This window comes from Ranitomeya variabilis, chromosome 2, assembly GCF_051348905.1.
Source record: "Ranitomeya variabilis isolate aRanVar5 chromosome 2, aRanVar5.hap1, whole genome shotgun sequence".
Taxonomy (NCBI): Eukaryota; Metazoa; Chordata; class Amphibia; order Anura; family Dendrobatidae; genus Ranitomeya; species Ranitomeya variabilis.
Genome location: NC_135233.1, coordinates 442,402,110 through 442,417,837, shown reverse-complemented (window position 1 = coordinate 442,417,837; position 15,728 = coordinate 442,402,110). Strand labels below are relative to the sequence as shown.

The following is a 15,728-nucleotide window of genomic DNA, read 5'->3' as shown; positions in this document are numbered from 1 at the left end:
ATGTATTAATAATAGCAAATATCTCCAATTAGAAATAATATATAGTTCTTGTTATTTGCAATGTCGCTTACCTATTTGCAGGACATTGCGGTAGCTTAGGTATCCATGTTTACGACCACCCATATAGTGACAGTTAGTCAGTGTAAAAGGCCCATTAGGAATCTAACTATTAGAAAGAAATATTGTCTATAAAGATCTTCGGACACTTTTTAAGAGTTCTGCAGTGACCAGCAATATTTTGAATTTCTAATAATTGTGTGAATTTTTTTTTTTCTTTCAAGAACCTATGCCAGTGAAATCTCTGCAGATCGGCGCTGTGACCACATCTTCTGTATCTCTGTCGTGGAGTAAACCTGATGAGTATCAGTCGTCTTACAGCTACAGAGTCCAGACCAATGTCACCTCATCACCCACAATGGTGAATAATACAATAGTGACAAGTGAATCCGTGACAATAATGAATCTGACACCAGGAGAAACATATACATTCCTGGTCTATACAAGAGCTGCCGATAACAGCACTGAATCCGACCCGGTGTTAAATACGACCTGCACAAGTGAGTACGGAGTGAATTAATATAATGTTCTGATTTATGAGTTGATGTGACTGGTCAAGCTCCTGATTAGAGTTGGTGTAAATTGATTCATACAACCCGATCCATTGACCACATTTGTAATCTCTGGCTGCTGGACTGGATCCCTGAGAACCACATTTAACTTGACTGGATCCATGGCTCTTCGTTTGATTGGCCGGCTTGGGACCTCACTTGTACATCACGCCACCATGATGATGTCACACCATGATGACTGATTAAAAGAAAAGTTACAGATGCTGTCATGTAGGAGGTGGTTCTGAGGGCTCCTGTCCAGCAGCCACAGATTACTGTTGTGTCCGATGTACCAAGTCGCATCAAAGGGAATCTGTCACCACTTTTTTGGCATATCATGTAAAAATATCATTCAATTCAGTGCCAACTCTGCATTACAACAGTACTTTTGATATCCCTTGACTCCCCACCTTTGATCAATAAATACCGTTTTTATTCCTCCCGCGGTGTATGTAAACCTGCTCGGTCCGATGGGTGGGGCTTATTGTCTGTCTTCACCCCCCTCCAAGGCTTGCTCTACATATTCTTTTCTGTGAATAACACAGATCGCGTATAGTTTTGGCACGTGCGCATTCAAATGGCCTTTTGCGCGTGCGCAGTATGCTTTGCCCAACTGTGGGCAAAGCATACAATCATTATTGCGCATACACCGGTATACGCCGTGGCTTTCTATGACCCGTAAGTATACAAGTATACTTCCGGGCCATAGAACGCAATCATGTATGCCGGCGCATGCTCAATACTGTTTTTTGGCTTTGCCCACGGTTGGGCAAAGCATACTGCGCACGTGACAAAACTATACACGAACACACAAATTCCCTGAAAATAATGCATAGAGCAAACGAGGAGGGGGGAGAGACTGACAACAAGCCCTGCCCATCGGACCGGACTGAGCTGATTTACATACACCGCGGGAGGAATATAAATGGTATTTATTGATCAAAGGTGGGGAGTCAAGGGGTATCAAAAGTACTGTTATAATGCAGAGCTGGCACTAAATTGAATGATATTTTTACATGATATGCCAAAAAAGTGGTGACAGATTCCGTTTAATCAGTTTGTGACAACTCTATTCCTGATACATGTCATGAGATGTTGTAGGTATAAACGGTTTATTATCACTTTATATTTGGACTTGGGAATTTTCCCTTATCCTGTAACAATCAATGCTTTCAAAATGGGATGGCAATACAATCAGTTTAGGTGCAAGTTATGCTTCAATTTATATTTTTACATGAAGGTGGACAAGGCTGTCGACAGCACATCCAAACACCTACAAGCTTCAGATTGTCATATTCCAGGAAATACATATGGTGTAAGGGTGCTTTTATTTGTCAGGATTTATAATCTCATTTATAACTTAAAAAAATAAATAAAATTAAGCTTAAAACCAGATTTTGATTCTCTTCAGATGTGAAGATTTCCCGAACATACTTGCATGTAGACATAGGCCACAGTATGTGTGGACTCTGCACATCTTGGACAAACATTTTTTTTAAAGTGTTGTGAACCTTTTTGCTTTGGTCACACTATAAAGAATTAATATAAATTGTTTACACATTTTTTAATAAAAAATTTAACTTTAATGAAGAGTGCTGGAAGGTTGTTGCATGTATTACGGTAAGTGATGAGTGTAATTTTGACAATGCCAAGATGTCTAATTTTAGAAGATATATACCTAAAGGGGTTTCTGATTCTGTAATTTAGATTTTATTTGTACATGTCAATAGTGTCAAAACTGTCCTGGCTTCTGCAGGTGCAATATGTCCAGGAGCAGGGAAAAACATTAAGCTAAATCCCTAACCCTAGACTGCTAACTCCAATCCCATGATTTGATAGCGTCTATATTTGTCTAATAAAGATAGCCCTTGTGTATATGCCATATTAGTATCAAGGGAGGGTGATGCCCAGCTCAGCTCCACTTCAATCATCCAGAGCAGAGCGATGCTTGCGTGAACTGGACCATGTGAAAGAGAATGGCAGGAGGCCTGCACTGACTATGATGGAGAGCGCATGGATATCACATCCATATATGCAAATACTTGCAAGAAAGAAAAAAGTCCTCGTTCATAACACATTACAAGAAACTTAAGGAGGTCAATACCATGTAATACTTTAAACGCTCTCCAACATTGATTGTGGTTTACTTAATAATTTTTGTGCTGAATTATCCGTGTTTTTATAGTTTTTTTTTTTATTTTTTATATATAATAAAGAGGAGATTTTGAGGAGTGGAGTGCGCCTGCATGGGTTCATTTATCTCCTCTCACTCAGTCCAGCACTCAACCTCTGTTTTAGGCTATAAAGTGCGCATAAATCAACCCCCCACACATTCAGCACACCCTGATTACTTGATGAGATACCCTGAAATCTGTGTTACTGTCAGACAAAAGGTCACACACTCTCTGAAAGGCTATAGGTTCTTTACTGTGAACAAGGATCAAATTATTGAAGGTTTTAAGCTTTATTATAAAAATATACAGTGCTTACAATAAATATATGTGCAAAACGGTTATAAAATAAAAAGGGAGAAATAACAGAAAATACCCAAACGTATCCGTCTGCAGTTATCCTGTCTTCCTGAGGGAAGGAGAGTGAATCATGGAGCACATCAACCTTTAAGCTGCCCCAACATATGAAAACGTCTTTGTGTCACCCAGCTTTTTATAGTCTTGACCACAGATTCATTGTCACTTGTTTGTCAGGTGTGACAGACAGTCATCCTGGATCCGGCTGTAGAAAGTCAGTGCATCTAGCTCTACAAGCACCTGCCTGATTTTTGCATCTCTGTTTGGAGTGATATCCTTCTCCCTCTAGGACCCACCAGTTACCTCCACCTCCTTCTGCTAATTAACACACCTTTGCTGAAGGTTTAAATACATTTCCGCTTCTTCAGCAGGGCACAGGCATTAGCTCAATTTCCCCCTGTCTTGTTGGAAGTACTAGCAGTCGGTTAGTGTCTTCTTGGAGGATTGCTGGTTTGATATCTTGTTGGTCTTCTCAAGCTAAGTGTATCCCTTCGTTTGTCCACTTGCTCTGTCTTTAATTGTAGTGGGGGCTCATTAGTGCTTACCCCGTCCCCTCCAGGGCCTATAGCTACGGTCAGGCAGGGATTAGGTTCCTGCTCGGCATTAGGTGCAGAACCTATTTAGGGACGTTTAGGACAGACAGGGTGTTGTTAGATCTGCCTAGGGGTCTTCACTCCCCCCTTCCCTAGTGTTTGGGCTTCCCCCTCCCTCTTCCCGTTGTTGCGCACTTTACTTTTCCCACTCATATATTTCCAGGACGACTTGGATTGGTCTATTTGAAAGATGCTGTCTGTTAATGGCCAATGAGCCAAGTTGTGGCATTTCAAATATCCTATGTCTCCCTATACAGACAATAGGAAATATTCTGTCTAGTAAAGACTATTTGCTAACCCCTTTGAAGCTTATGGTCAAGGAGCTAAGATGCCAGATTTGACTTCTCCAGCAAAATCCTCTTTATGCTTACAATACTGGTTTATTCAGTCTCACACTTTTGTCAACTAAATGTAACTCTACTGCTGTTATAATTTCCCTTATTAATTATATATTTCCTTCACAGTAATGGCTGTTGAAAGTTGAGGATTAATAAAGCAAAAGTGGAAAAAAAATTATGGGATGGGGTTAATAATAAAATAATGAGGAAATAAGGAAAAACAAATCTTACCACTAATGTAAATCAATAGTGATTTTTAGTGTTATAGCCATTTATACTTGCTGTTCTATAAACTGGTGTTTCTTGTCAAGTTTCTTGTTTACCAGACATATTTGTCACATAGCACATCTGTAACTGTTCTACTGCCATAGGCCAAATAATGATATTACACCAGAGGTATCTGCTGTATAACCAACCTGTCTGTAATTTTATATTATTATTCTCAGTTCCTGGACAAGTTTCCACCATCACCATAAATAATTACCAGTCGGTTTATGTTCTTGGAGCCTCATGGATAAAACCAGCAGGAAAAGTGGATAATTATACAGTCAGCCTAACAGGAGCCATCAATAACACGACACAAACTACAAGCACACAAGTGAATTTCACAGGATTACTACCAGGCAGAGAATATAATGTCACTGTACAGACAGTCAGTGGGAGCTGCAGCCAGACATCTGCTCCAGTGACCGAGGCCACATGTGAGTATCATCAGGATCTGCTCAGTAATGGCTCCTTATCATCCTCATATCACCATTCTCCTCTGTTACTGGCACTTTTACCTTATTATACAGATGCTGGATATGTTCTCACCTCTCTGTATTTCTCTCCTTTTCTGCAGATCCAACTCCACCTGGAAATTTGTCCTTTATCACAATTACAACAAAGAACCTGACATTATCTTGGTCGGAGCCAGTAAATATGACCGGTGTGAATAAGACATATAATATAAGCTATGGGATATATCCAGCAACTAACTTATCTGTGACAAGTTCCACAACAAATGTCACCCTCCAGAGTCTGATATCTGGGACTAATTACTCCATAGCTGTGGTAACAGTCGGAGTCCGGGGGTATCAGAGCTCTCCGGTCACCACATCGGTCTATACAAGTAGGTTCTATGTGTTTTTGTTTTACTTGTATAGCGCCATCAATTCCACAGCACCATACAGACTTCATCCTCACTGTCCCTATTGGAGCGCACAATCTAAATTCCCCTCGGTAGATATTTTGGAGTTCTTTATAAACAAGTGAACGATCAGCGGTATAACGATTGGCCACATACGGGAGGGGGACCTGCCAGCACCTATTTCAGCTGGATGTGCGGCCCAGGATGCACATTCAGCTGAATTGTGGTACAAACTGCTGACCAATCAGAGGCTGGCAACTGAGGTCGGTGTGCCCATGACTGGGGGGATGCATGGCAGTGAGGTCTTGCGCTGCTTGTGGCTTTCGCGCTGAAGTCAGCTGCCAGCTACAGAAGCCATGCAGTGTTGGAGTTGGGCAATGCAAGTAGAATTGTTTATTTTTTTATGTGTTAAAGTACAGTGGAAGAACTTGGCATATGTATATACCAAGATGGGAGTCATATATACCAGAGTAAACATACGTAAAAGGGGTGCACCCCTATACTGATGATGATACAGGGCGCAAAACCTAGTTTGTAAGGCAAACTAGATACAGCAAAAAAGAGAAAAGACTAGATTAATGATGGTATGCACACCCGAAAATTATCCAAAATCAGAAAACTTTTATTATTACACCTCAAAAAAGTCAGACACAGATAAAACCATTTAAAAGGGCCTAAGATATAGGACCGATAACCGACACCCCTATATATCACAAATAAAGTATAGTACAACCAAAAAAAGTTGTAATTATAAGCAAATATGCATAATGTAGCGCCCCCACTGCCGCAGGGCCGAGGGGTACCCGGTACCGGGCCTCTGAGTCTCTGCTCTGGGGTTGTCACGGTGGCTAGGCCCGGTCCGTGACCCTGCTGAGGGGCATACAGTGATAGATATGATGGATGTGGATGGTGGTGGTGGTGCGGTGCAGTAAATAACGAGGACACCAGGTTGCAGTCTCTTTACCTCTTTACTGAAGGTCTCTGGGTCCTCAGTCCGGAATACGGTTCACCAGGCTGCGCAAGTCCGGCCGGTCCAATGGCACCTCCAGAGTTCTCTTTGCAGGTGGAAATCTGTGCCTTCCTGCTAGCGCTATGTGTTGTGGTCCTCCCCTGCTGTGCTTACGGGATAGTCCCCACAACTGTTGTCTGTTTCTCGTGTTCCCTCACAAAAACTCGATTAGATGATGTTCTGCTAATCCTCCGTCCCTCCCGTTGTTATGGTTGGGACGCACCCGTATGACGGGTAGGCTCGGAGCTCTTCCGGGACCCTAGAGTCGCCCCTCTCCACAGGTTGCCCCCCAAGTCTGCATAGGTGATTTAGGTGAGACAGCCCGCCTGTGACTGACTGTCCTGCCGTTGGTTTGAAGTATTGCTTGGAGCTAGATATATGAATACTTCCTCGGCGTTCCGGCCGCCGGTTGTGCGCCTCAGTAGGATGTTGCCTCGGTCTTACAGCACGACTCCTACTGGTAATCTCCTTCTTGCTTTGATCTCGTTTCTCACTCAGCACAATATATCTCGCTTCTGATCCTTTCTTAGGGCACCGCCGCTATGCTGAGCAGGCACGGTCCCGTGACGTTCTTTCTTGTTGCCAGGCCTCTGTCAGGGTCCCAAACCTGACAGGGACCCTACCGAATCTTCCCCACAACACCCTCTGCCACAAGGTGTTGCCTGGTTCCAACCCAGTCAGCTTTCTCCACTAACTTCCTGCCTGACCCCCAGTTTACCCACACGGTGAGGAGTGGCCTAATAAATAGCACCCTTAGCTCCCCCTGGAGGCCCGACTGTGAAATGTATTGGTGTATGTGATACCTGGTCAGATGAACTCCTTCAGTGCCATCAGACGTACCATAGCCCCCCTTAGCGGCGGAGCCACAGTACTGCAACGACCAGGACTCTGGGGCGCTGCACATAATATAATAGGCTGTACAGATATGAATAACAAAATGTCTCTTGCTCATAGGTTAAATAAGTCAAGTCTCCTAGTATTGAACCAAAACAAAAAGAATGTCATGACACACAATGTGCTGCAAACATATACACACATAATTGAAACCCTATAAAATAGGCATGACAATAATGAGTAACAGTGTTATCTAAGCATGCTCAATGCCTGGAAAGCCCAAATACTAATATTCATATCACAATGTTAGGCTTGAATGTAGGCACAGACCCCACAATGATATATACGGCTATACATTAAATAACAGTATTGCCTGAGCATGCTAGGTACCTGGAAAGCCTAAGTCCCAATGTGCACATTACAATATTAGGCTGACACATAAGCATAAACCCCACAAAGATCTATGTCCAAATCCCTATGTGGACCTGGTCCAACAGAAATAGGCAGCAACTGATAACAGATAGTATGCAATTGCGCCTGGAGAAAGCAAGGTGGAGAAAAATAAGCCCACTCTAGGCAGATAAATACCACTCGAGCTGCGGGGGAGTGCAGCGGATTGAGGCGCCCAGGAGAGACTAGAATAAGGGGCGAGGCAAGAGCCCCACGCGTATCGCTGCAACAGCAGCTTTGTCAGGGGAAGTGAGGTCATCAGTATTTTCTGAGGTTAATATAGAGGAATCGCTGATTAGATAAATACGAGCCTTGTGCAAGTCTACAATTTTGTCCCTGATGTCTTGATACAGAAGTTTGGTTTTAGCCATGGTGGAGAGGTTGGAGTGCGATTGATTGAACTCGTTACTGGAGTAAAATACACCTCTCCACACACTCAAACAGGTACAATTAATACAGGTAATGAGTGCAGAGTAGGAGGGCTTCTTAAATTAAAAAGAAAAAAAAACTAACAGGTCTGTGAGTGCCAGAATTTTTGCTGATTGGTATGTAATCAAATACTTATTTCATGCAATGAAATGCAACTTAATTATTTAAAAATCATACAATGAGATTTTCTCGATTTTTTTCAAGGTTCTGTCCCTCACAGTAGAATTGTACCTACGATAAAAATTACAGGCCTCTCCATTGTAGGTGGGAAAACTTGCAAAATCGGCAGTGTATGAAATACTTATTTTCCTCACTGTATATCAGGATGGGAGACATGTATACCAGGATGGGGCCAGGACAGATCCAAAATGTAGTAGATGTATTAATAATAGCAAATATCTCCAATTAGAAATGTTATATAGTTCTTGTTATTTGCAATGTCGCTTACCTATTTGCAGGACATTGCGGTAGCTTAGGTATCCATGTTTACGACCACCCATATAGTGACAGTTAGTCAGTGTAAAAGGCCCATTAGGAATCTAACTATTAGAAACAAATATTGTCTATAAAGATCTTCGGACACTTTTTAAGAGTTCTGCAGTGACCAGCAATATTTTGAATTTCTAATAATTGAGTGAATTTTTTTTTTCTTTCAAGAACCTATGCCAGTGAAATCTCTGCAGATCGGCGCTGTGACCTCATATTCTGTGTCTCTGACGTGGAGTAAACCTGATGAGTATCAGTCGTCTTACAGCTACAGAGTCCAGACATTTAACTCATCAGCCACAATGATAAATGATACAATAGTGACAAGTGAATCAGTGACAATAATGAATCTGACACCAGGAGAAACATATACATTCCTGGTCTATACAAGAGCTGCCGATAACAGCACTGAATCAGACCCGGTGTCAAATATGACCTGCACAAGTGAGTACGGAGTGAATTAATATAATGTTCTGATTTATGAGTTGATGTGACTGGTCAAGCTCCTGATTAGAGTTGGTGTAAATTGATTCATACAACCCGATCCATTGACCACGTTTGTAATCTCTGGCTGCTGGACTGGATCCCTGAGAACCACATTTAACTTGACTGGATCCATGGCTCTTCGTTTGATTGGCCGGCTTGGGACCTCACTTGTGCATCACGCCACCATGATGATGTCACACCATGATGGCTGATTAAAAGAAAAGTTACAGATGCTGTCATGTAGGAGGTGGTTCTGAGGGCTCCTGTCCAGCAGCCACAGATTACTGTTGTGTCCGATGTACCAAGTCGCATCAAAGGGAATCTGTCACCACTTTTTTGGCATATCATGTAAAAATATCATTCAATTCAGTGCCAACTCTGCATTATAACAGTACTTTTGATACCCCTTGACTCCCCACCTTTGATCAATAAATACCGTTTATATTCCTCCCGCGGTGTATGTAAACCTGCTCGGTCCGATGGGTGGGGCTTATTGTCTGTCTTCACCCCCCTCCAAGGCTTGCTCTACATATTCTTTTCTGTGAATAACACAGATCGCGTATAGTTTTGGCACGTGCGCATTCAAATGACCTTTTGTGCGTGCGCAGTATGCTTTGCCCAACTGTGGGCAAAGCATACAATCATTATTGCGCATACACCGGTATACGCCGTGGCTTTCTATGACCCGTAAGTATACAAGTATACTTCCGGGCCATAGAACGCAATCATGTATGCCGGCGCATGCTCAATACTAGTTTCTCTGTCCCCCATGACGGCACCACGGAGAGAGGGGATCCGCCCACCAAGGACAGGAAACCTACAGATAAAAAGGCGGTACCTCTCTCCCGCATCAGTTTGGTTTCTTGTCCTTGATGGGAACCTGCAGCAGATCTTACCTTAGATCATCGTTGGATTCCGGGGCCAGTCAGACCGGTTCAGGCAGCGGGGGTTCCCTGCCTCGGCTAGGCTGGGCCACCCGAAGCGCCACCGCTGGGATCAGTAGGTCTCTAGGGTGAGCGGGGAGCTGCAGCAGCAGCGTTGCGGCTCCTAGGTGGAATCCTCACTGCGTGGGGGTTCCAGGAGGCATAAAAACCCGCAATACCACTGTGAGGGGTCCCTCCATAGGTGGAACGCGGCGCGATAATGCGCGCCTTAAATGGCACCAGGAAGCACCAACGGCATGGAGCCGGGCTTCCTGACAGTTAACGCGCATGCGCGGGTGCCGCACTGCCTACTGGGTGACGCAGGGCATGTTGGGCGGCGCGGGGCCTGCTGGGGCGGCGCATGGCATGCTGGGGCGCGCGTGTGCGCACAGGGGTGCGTTATGCATGATAGTCTCGGCGGCGCGCGCGAAAATCGGCGTACTGCAGGTACTTAAAGGGAGTTGCCTCACTAACTGGTTGCCCTAATGGAGTCTAGCCAGTGCTCCCCAGCAGCTATGAGCGACCCTGAATTGCAGGGTTCACCAGCACAGCAACCGCAGGTACCGCAGCAGCTGCAGCAGCAGCAGAAACGCCGGCAGCAGGGGAAGGGAACCTCTCATGACCAGCGGCGTGGAGCTGGAGCACAGTCAGGATCCCAGCACAGCAAGAATTCTAGTGCTGCATCCGGATCAAAGGAGCATCCCATAGTCGATATGGACCATCCACAGCCGGTACTGAGGGTACACCAGGTGGTGAGTGATCTCCGTGAATGCTCCGGCTAATAGAGCCTACCTTTTCTCTTGCTTATTCTAGGGAAAGAAAAGCTCAGGGAAGTCCAAACACAGGATCTGCGCACTTTGTAAAGAAGATTTACCTGCCATGTGGAAAAAGAGGTTGTGTAAATTCTGTATGGAGGAAACACTCTGCGAGGGGCTTCCAGGGTTCGCTACAGAGCTCAAATCATTAATTAAAACTCAGGTGGAAGACACCTTTAAATCCCTTCATGAGGATAAAAAAACGTAAAAAGATCAGACACAAATCCCCTATATCTAACTCCAGTGACACAGATAGCGGGGAGATTAGTTCGAGTTCTTCAAATTCCTCATCATCTTCATCATCGTCCTCTTCTCGGGGGGGCCGTAGTTGCTTCCCATTAGAAGAAACGGACTCCCTGGTTAAAGCTGTCAGAAGCACCATGGGACTAACTGACTCTCACCCTAAAAAAACAGTCCAAGATATCATGTTTGCGGGACTTGAGCAGAAAAAAAGAAGAGTATTTCCACTTAATGATAAAATACAGGCTCTAATTAATAAAGAATGGAAAAAACCTGTAAGAAAGGCCTTACTTACTCCCAAGAGAAAATATCCTTTCGAGGACCCAACATGCTCCTTCTGGGAAAAAGCTCCCAAGTTAGACGTAGCCATTGCTAAGGCGTCAAAAAAGTTTGCCCTACCTTTTGAGGATATGGGAGTCCTAAAGGACCCCATGGATAAAAAAGCGGATGCTTTTCTAAAAAGTTCCTGGGAAGCGGCCGGAGGGGGTCTAAAACCAGCAGTGACCGCGGCTTGTACTTCCCGCTCCCTAATGGTGTGGTTAGATCAGCTAGAATCTCAACTCAAAGCAAAATCATCCAGAGACAGCATTTTAAGTACTTTGCCAGTAATGAAAGGAGCTGCCGCCTTTCTTACCGATGCATCGGCAGATTCCATCAGGCTGACAGCCAGATCAGCTGTTTTCTCCAATGCAGCTAGACGAGCCCTCTGGCTCAAATGTTGGCCTGGAGACCTCCAAACAAAGTCTAAACTTAGAAATTCTCCTTCACAGGGGATATTACAATTTGGCACCACTCTGGATGATATTCTGGAAAAGGCAGGGGACAAAAAGAAGTCCTTCCCCATCCTGGCATATCCATCCTACAAACATCCCTTTCGGAGTAAGAGATTCAACCGTAGGAAACCCCCTAGAACACAGGATAGGTGGGAAGATAAAAAGAACAAAAATAAGGGGTTTATATTCAACAAGAGCCCCACCGATACCAAAAAACCCTCACAATGAACTTTCGCCCCAGGTGGGAGGAAGATTGTCCCTCTTTTTCTCAGCCTGGGAAAAGATAACCAGCAGCGCCTGGATTCTAGACTTGATAAGATCGGGACTAAAGTTCAAATTCCTCACTTTTCCTCAGCCGTCCTTCCTGGTAACATCTCAGAGAGCTTCTCCGCAGGAGCGAATAGCTCTGGAACAGGAGGTCACAACATTGCTAAACAAAGGGGTTCTTCTGGAGGTCCCTCTCCGAGAAAGAGGGAGAGGGTTCTACTCTCCGGTGTTTCTCACGAAGAAGCCAGACGGGTCTTTCAGAACAATTATCAATTTAAAAAACTTAAACAAGCACCTGATTGTGGAACCTTTCAAAATGGAAACAATAAAAACAGCAGTCAAAATGTTTCCGGGTTGTTTCATGGTAGTACTCGATCTAAAGGACGCATACTACCACGTCCCCATTCACAGAGACTTTCAAAAATTCCTCAGGGTGGCGATCGAAATAGAAGGGATTGTAAAGCATTTTCAGTTTGCAGCTCTCCCTTTCGGTCTCGCGATAGCCCCACGGGTATTCACCAAATTGATAGCGGAAGTCAAGGCAGAACTGAGAAAACAAAACACCCTAATCGTCCCATACCTAGACGATCTCCTGGTAATAGGCAACTCTCCCCAGCATTGCAAAAACCAACTGGAGATGGTAATGGACTCTTTAAAAAACTTAGGTTGGCTCCTAAATCTAGAGAAGTCCAGGTTAATACCGAGTCAGATTCAGGAATATCTGGGCATCACACTAGATTCCATCTCCCAAGAGAGTCGCCTACCCCAAGAGAAAATACAAAAGATGGTGGGATTAGTGTCCCGGGCAAGGGAACTCCCCTCTATATCGCTTCGAGAAGCAATGTCTCTTCTGGGGTCTATGATAGCCTGCATTTCCGCGGTCCAATGGGCCCAGTCATACACGAGGGAACTCCAGTGGCAGATATTAGCAGAGGAAATTTCTCTGAAAGGAAATTTAGAAAGTCAGTTCACCTTCTCGTCAAACACAATCCTCTCACTAGTTTGGTGGACAAGGGAGAGCAATCTGGGCCGAGGTGTTCCATGGGTAATCCCAGTGTCAAAAGTGATAACCACAGTGGCAAGTCCCACGGGTTGGGGGGCTCACCTACATGATCTAGTGGCTCAGGGAACATGGTCAGACGACTTAAAAACAGTATCCTCAAATATGAAGGAACTACTAGCAGTGAAGTTCGCACTTACAGAATTCCTAACCCCCCTTCGCTCTCATCATGTAAGATTATTTTCGGACAACAGGGTGGTAGTGGCCTACATAAACCATCAGGGAGGCACCCACTCTCAATCACTGATGGAAGTAACACATTCAATCTTACAGATGGCCGAGAACAATTTAGCATCCTTGACGGCCCTTCACATAAAAGGGTGGACAATTTCAAGGCAGACTACCTAAGCCGGTTCTGCCAAAAACAAGGGGAATGGGAGTTGAACCAGTCCATTTTCAATCAGATCACGGAGATGTGGGGAACTCCTGTAATAGATCTCTTCGCAAACAATCTAAATCGGAAGGTGACCACCTTTTGTTCCATAAATCCAGCAGGAAACCCGGTGGCGTTGGACACCTTCCTAATCCCTTGGAAGCACAAACTGGCTTATGCGTTTTCCCCTATCTCATTGATACCAGCGGTTCTGAGGAAGATAAGGGAGGACAGTGCCCGGGTAATATTAATTGCCCCTTTCTGGCCGAAAACAATTTGGTTTTCTTGGGTCAGAAAAATGTCTATAACAGATCCTTGGATACTCCCAGATCTGCCCAATCTCCTATTCCAGGGACCAGTAACACACCCGCAGGTAGCGAGTTTACACATGACGGCTTGGAATTTGAAAGGGGGTTACTAATCGAGAAAGGCTTTTCTCAAGGTTTAGTGTCAACCCTCCTGAAAAGTAGAAAATTAACAACCACCAAACAATATGGTAAAATCTGGAAGAAACTCCTCTCTTCCTCAGGTGCTAGAGTCTCTCAGGGATTCCCGCTTAAAGCTGTATTAGAATTTTTACAGAATGGGCTGGAAAAAGGCCTAGCCACAAGTACACTGAAGGTTCATATTGCCGCACTAGGGGCACTGATTAACTACAATCTAGCAAGGAATCATTGGGTTTCCAGATTCGTTAAGGCGGCAGAAAGATCTAGACCTCTACTCTTACGTAGGGCCCCACAGTGGGACTTAAATCTGGTCCTCACAGCCCTAACCAGAACCCCCTTCGAGCCCTTATAAGAGCTTCCCTTAAAGATTCTATCCTTCAAAACCTCCCTTTTGGTAGCCCTTACTTCAGCCCGAAGAATTAGTGACATACAAGCCTTGTCAGCCGGACCTCCCTTCACGCAAATATTGGATGACAGGGTGGTATTAAAAACAGATCCGGCATATTTACCAAAAGTGGCTTCCCGATTCCATAGATCCCAAGAGATCTCCCTTCCCTCCTTTTGTCCGAACCCTAAAAACGAGGGGGAAAAATCATTACACACATTGGATGTTAGAAGGTGTCTCATCCATTACCTGGAAGCTACTAGGGAGTGTAGGGAGGATAGATCTCTCTTTGTGTGTTTTCAGGGCCCTTGGAAAGGCAAAAAGGCCTCCAAGGGTACATTGGCAAGATGGATCAAAGATGCCATCAACCTCGCGTACACCTCAAGCGGGATGCCAGTTCCAGGGGAAGTTAAAGCTCATTCAACTAGAGCGATGGCGACTTCCTGGGCAGAGAGAGCCGGCGCTTCAATAGACCAGATATGTAGAGCGGCTACTTGGTCTTCACCCTCAACCTTCTTTAAGCACTATCGGTTGGACTTAACTTCTTCTTCAGACCTTACCTTTGGTAGAAGGGTTCTGGAAGCGGTAGTCCCTCCCTAATGTACAGTCTCTGCAATTCTCTCCGTGGTGCCGTCATGGGGGACAGAGAAAATAGTAGTTACTCACCGATAACGGTGTTTCTCTGAGCCCATGACAGCACCCGTACATTCCCTCCCTCACGCGTGGGTGTGCACACTTTTATAATGTTTAGTTATGTATATAAGCAATAAGCACGCGGTATCTTTATTAAAGGTTTAGTAATGTTGAAACATTTGTAATTATTAACCTGATATTCCCTTCATACTCTGTAAACAACTGATGCGGGAGAGAAGTACCGCCTTTTTATCTGTAGGTTTCCTGTCCTTGGTGGGCGGATCCCCTCTCTCCGTGGTGCCATCATGGGCTCAGAGAAACACCGTTATCGGTGAGTAACTACTATTTTTTTGTCTTTGCCCACAGTTGGGCAAAGCATACTGCGCACGTGACAAAACTATACACGAACACACAAATTCCCTGAAAATAATGCATAGAGCAAACCAGGAGGGGGGAGAGACTGACAACAAGCCCTGCCCATCGGACCGGACTGAGCTGATTTACTTACACCGCGGGAGGAATATAAATGGTATTTATTGATCAAAGGTGGGGAGTCAAGGGGTATCAAAAGTACTGTTATAATGCAGAGCTGGCACTAAATTGAATGATATTTTTACATGATATGCCAAAAAAGTGGTGACAGATTCCCTTTAATCAGTTTGTGACAACTCTATTCCTGATACATGTCATGAGATGTTGTAGGTATAAACGGTTTATTATCACTTTATATTTGGACTTGGGAATTTTCCCTTATCCTGTAACAATGCTTTCAAAATGGGATGGCAATACAATCAGTTTAGGTGCAAGTTATGCTTCAATTTATATTTTTACATGAAGGTGGACAAGGCTGTCGACCGCACATCCAAACACCTACAAGCTTCAGATTGTCATATTCCAGGAAATACATATGGTGTAAGGGTGCT

The 15,728-nt window shown here is 44.4% G+C and overlaps 1 protein-coding gene across 3 annotated transcripts in view; it reads left to right on the top strand.

Moving 5' to 3' along the window:
* LOC143806509 (uncharacterized) overlaps window positions 1-15,728 on the top strand; it is a 236,519-nt gene that overhangs the window by 161,256 nt on the left and 59,535 nt on the right. For 2 of the 3 annotated variants that reach the window (XM_077287123.1, XM_077287125.1), the window contains 4 exons: window positions 282-557; window positions 4,514-4,768; window positions 4,909-5,178; window positions 8,576-8,848. In XM_077287123.1, coding sequence (XP_077143238.1) covers window positions 282-557; window positions 4,514-4,768; window positions 4,909-5,178; window positions 8,576-8,848 — 1,074 coding nt within the window. The remainder of the gene's footprint in view (window positions 1-281; window positions 558-4,513; window positions 4,769-4,908; window positions 5,179-8,575; window positions 8,849-15,728) is intronic. The other variant, XM_077287124.1, reaches the window with a different exon arrangement.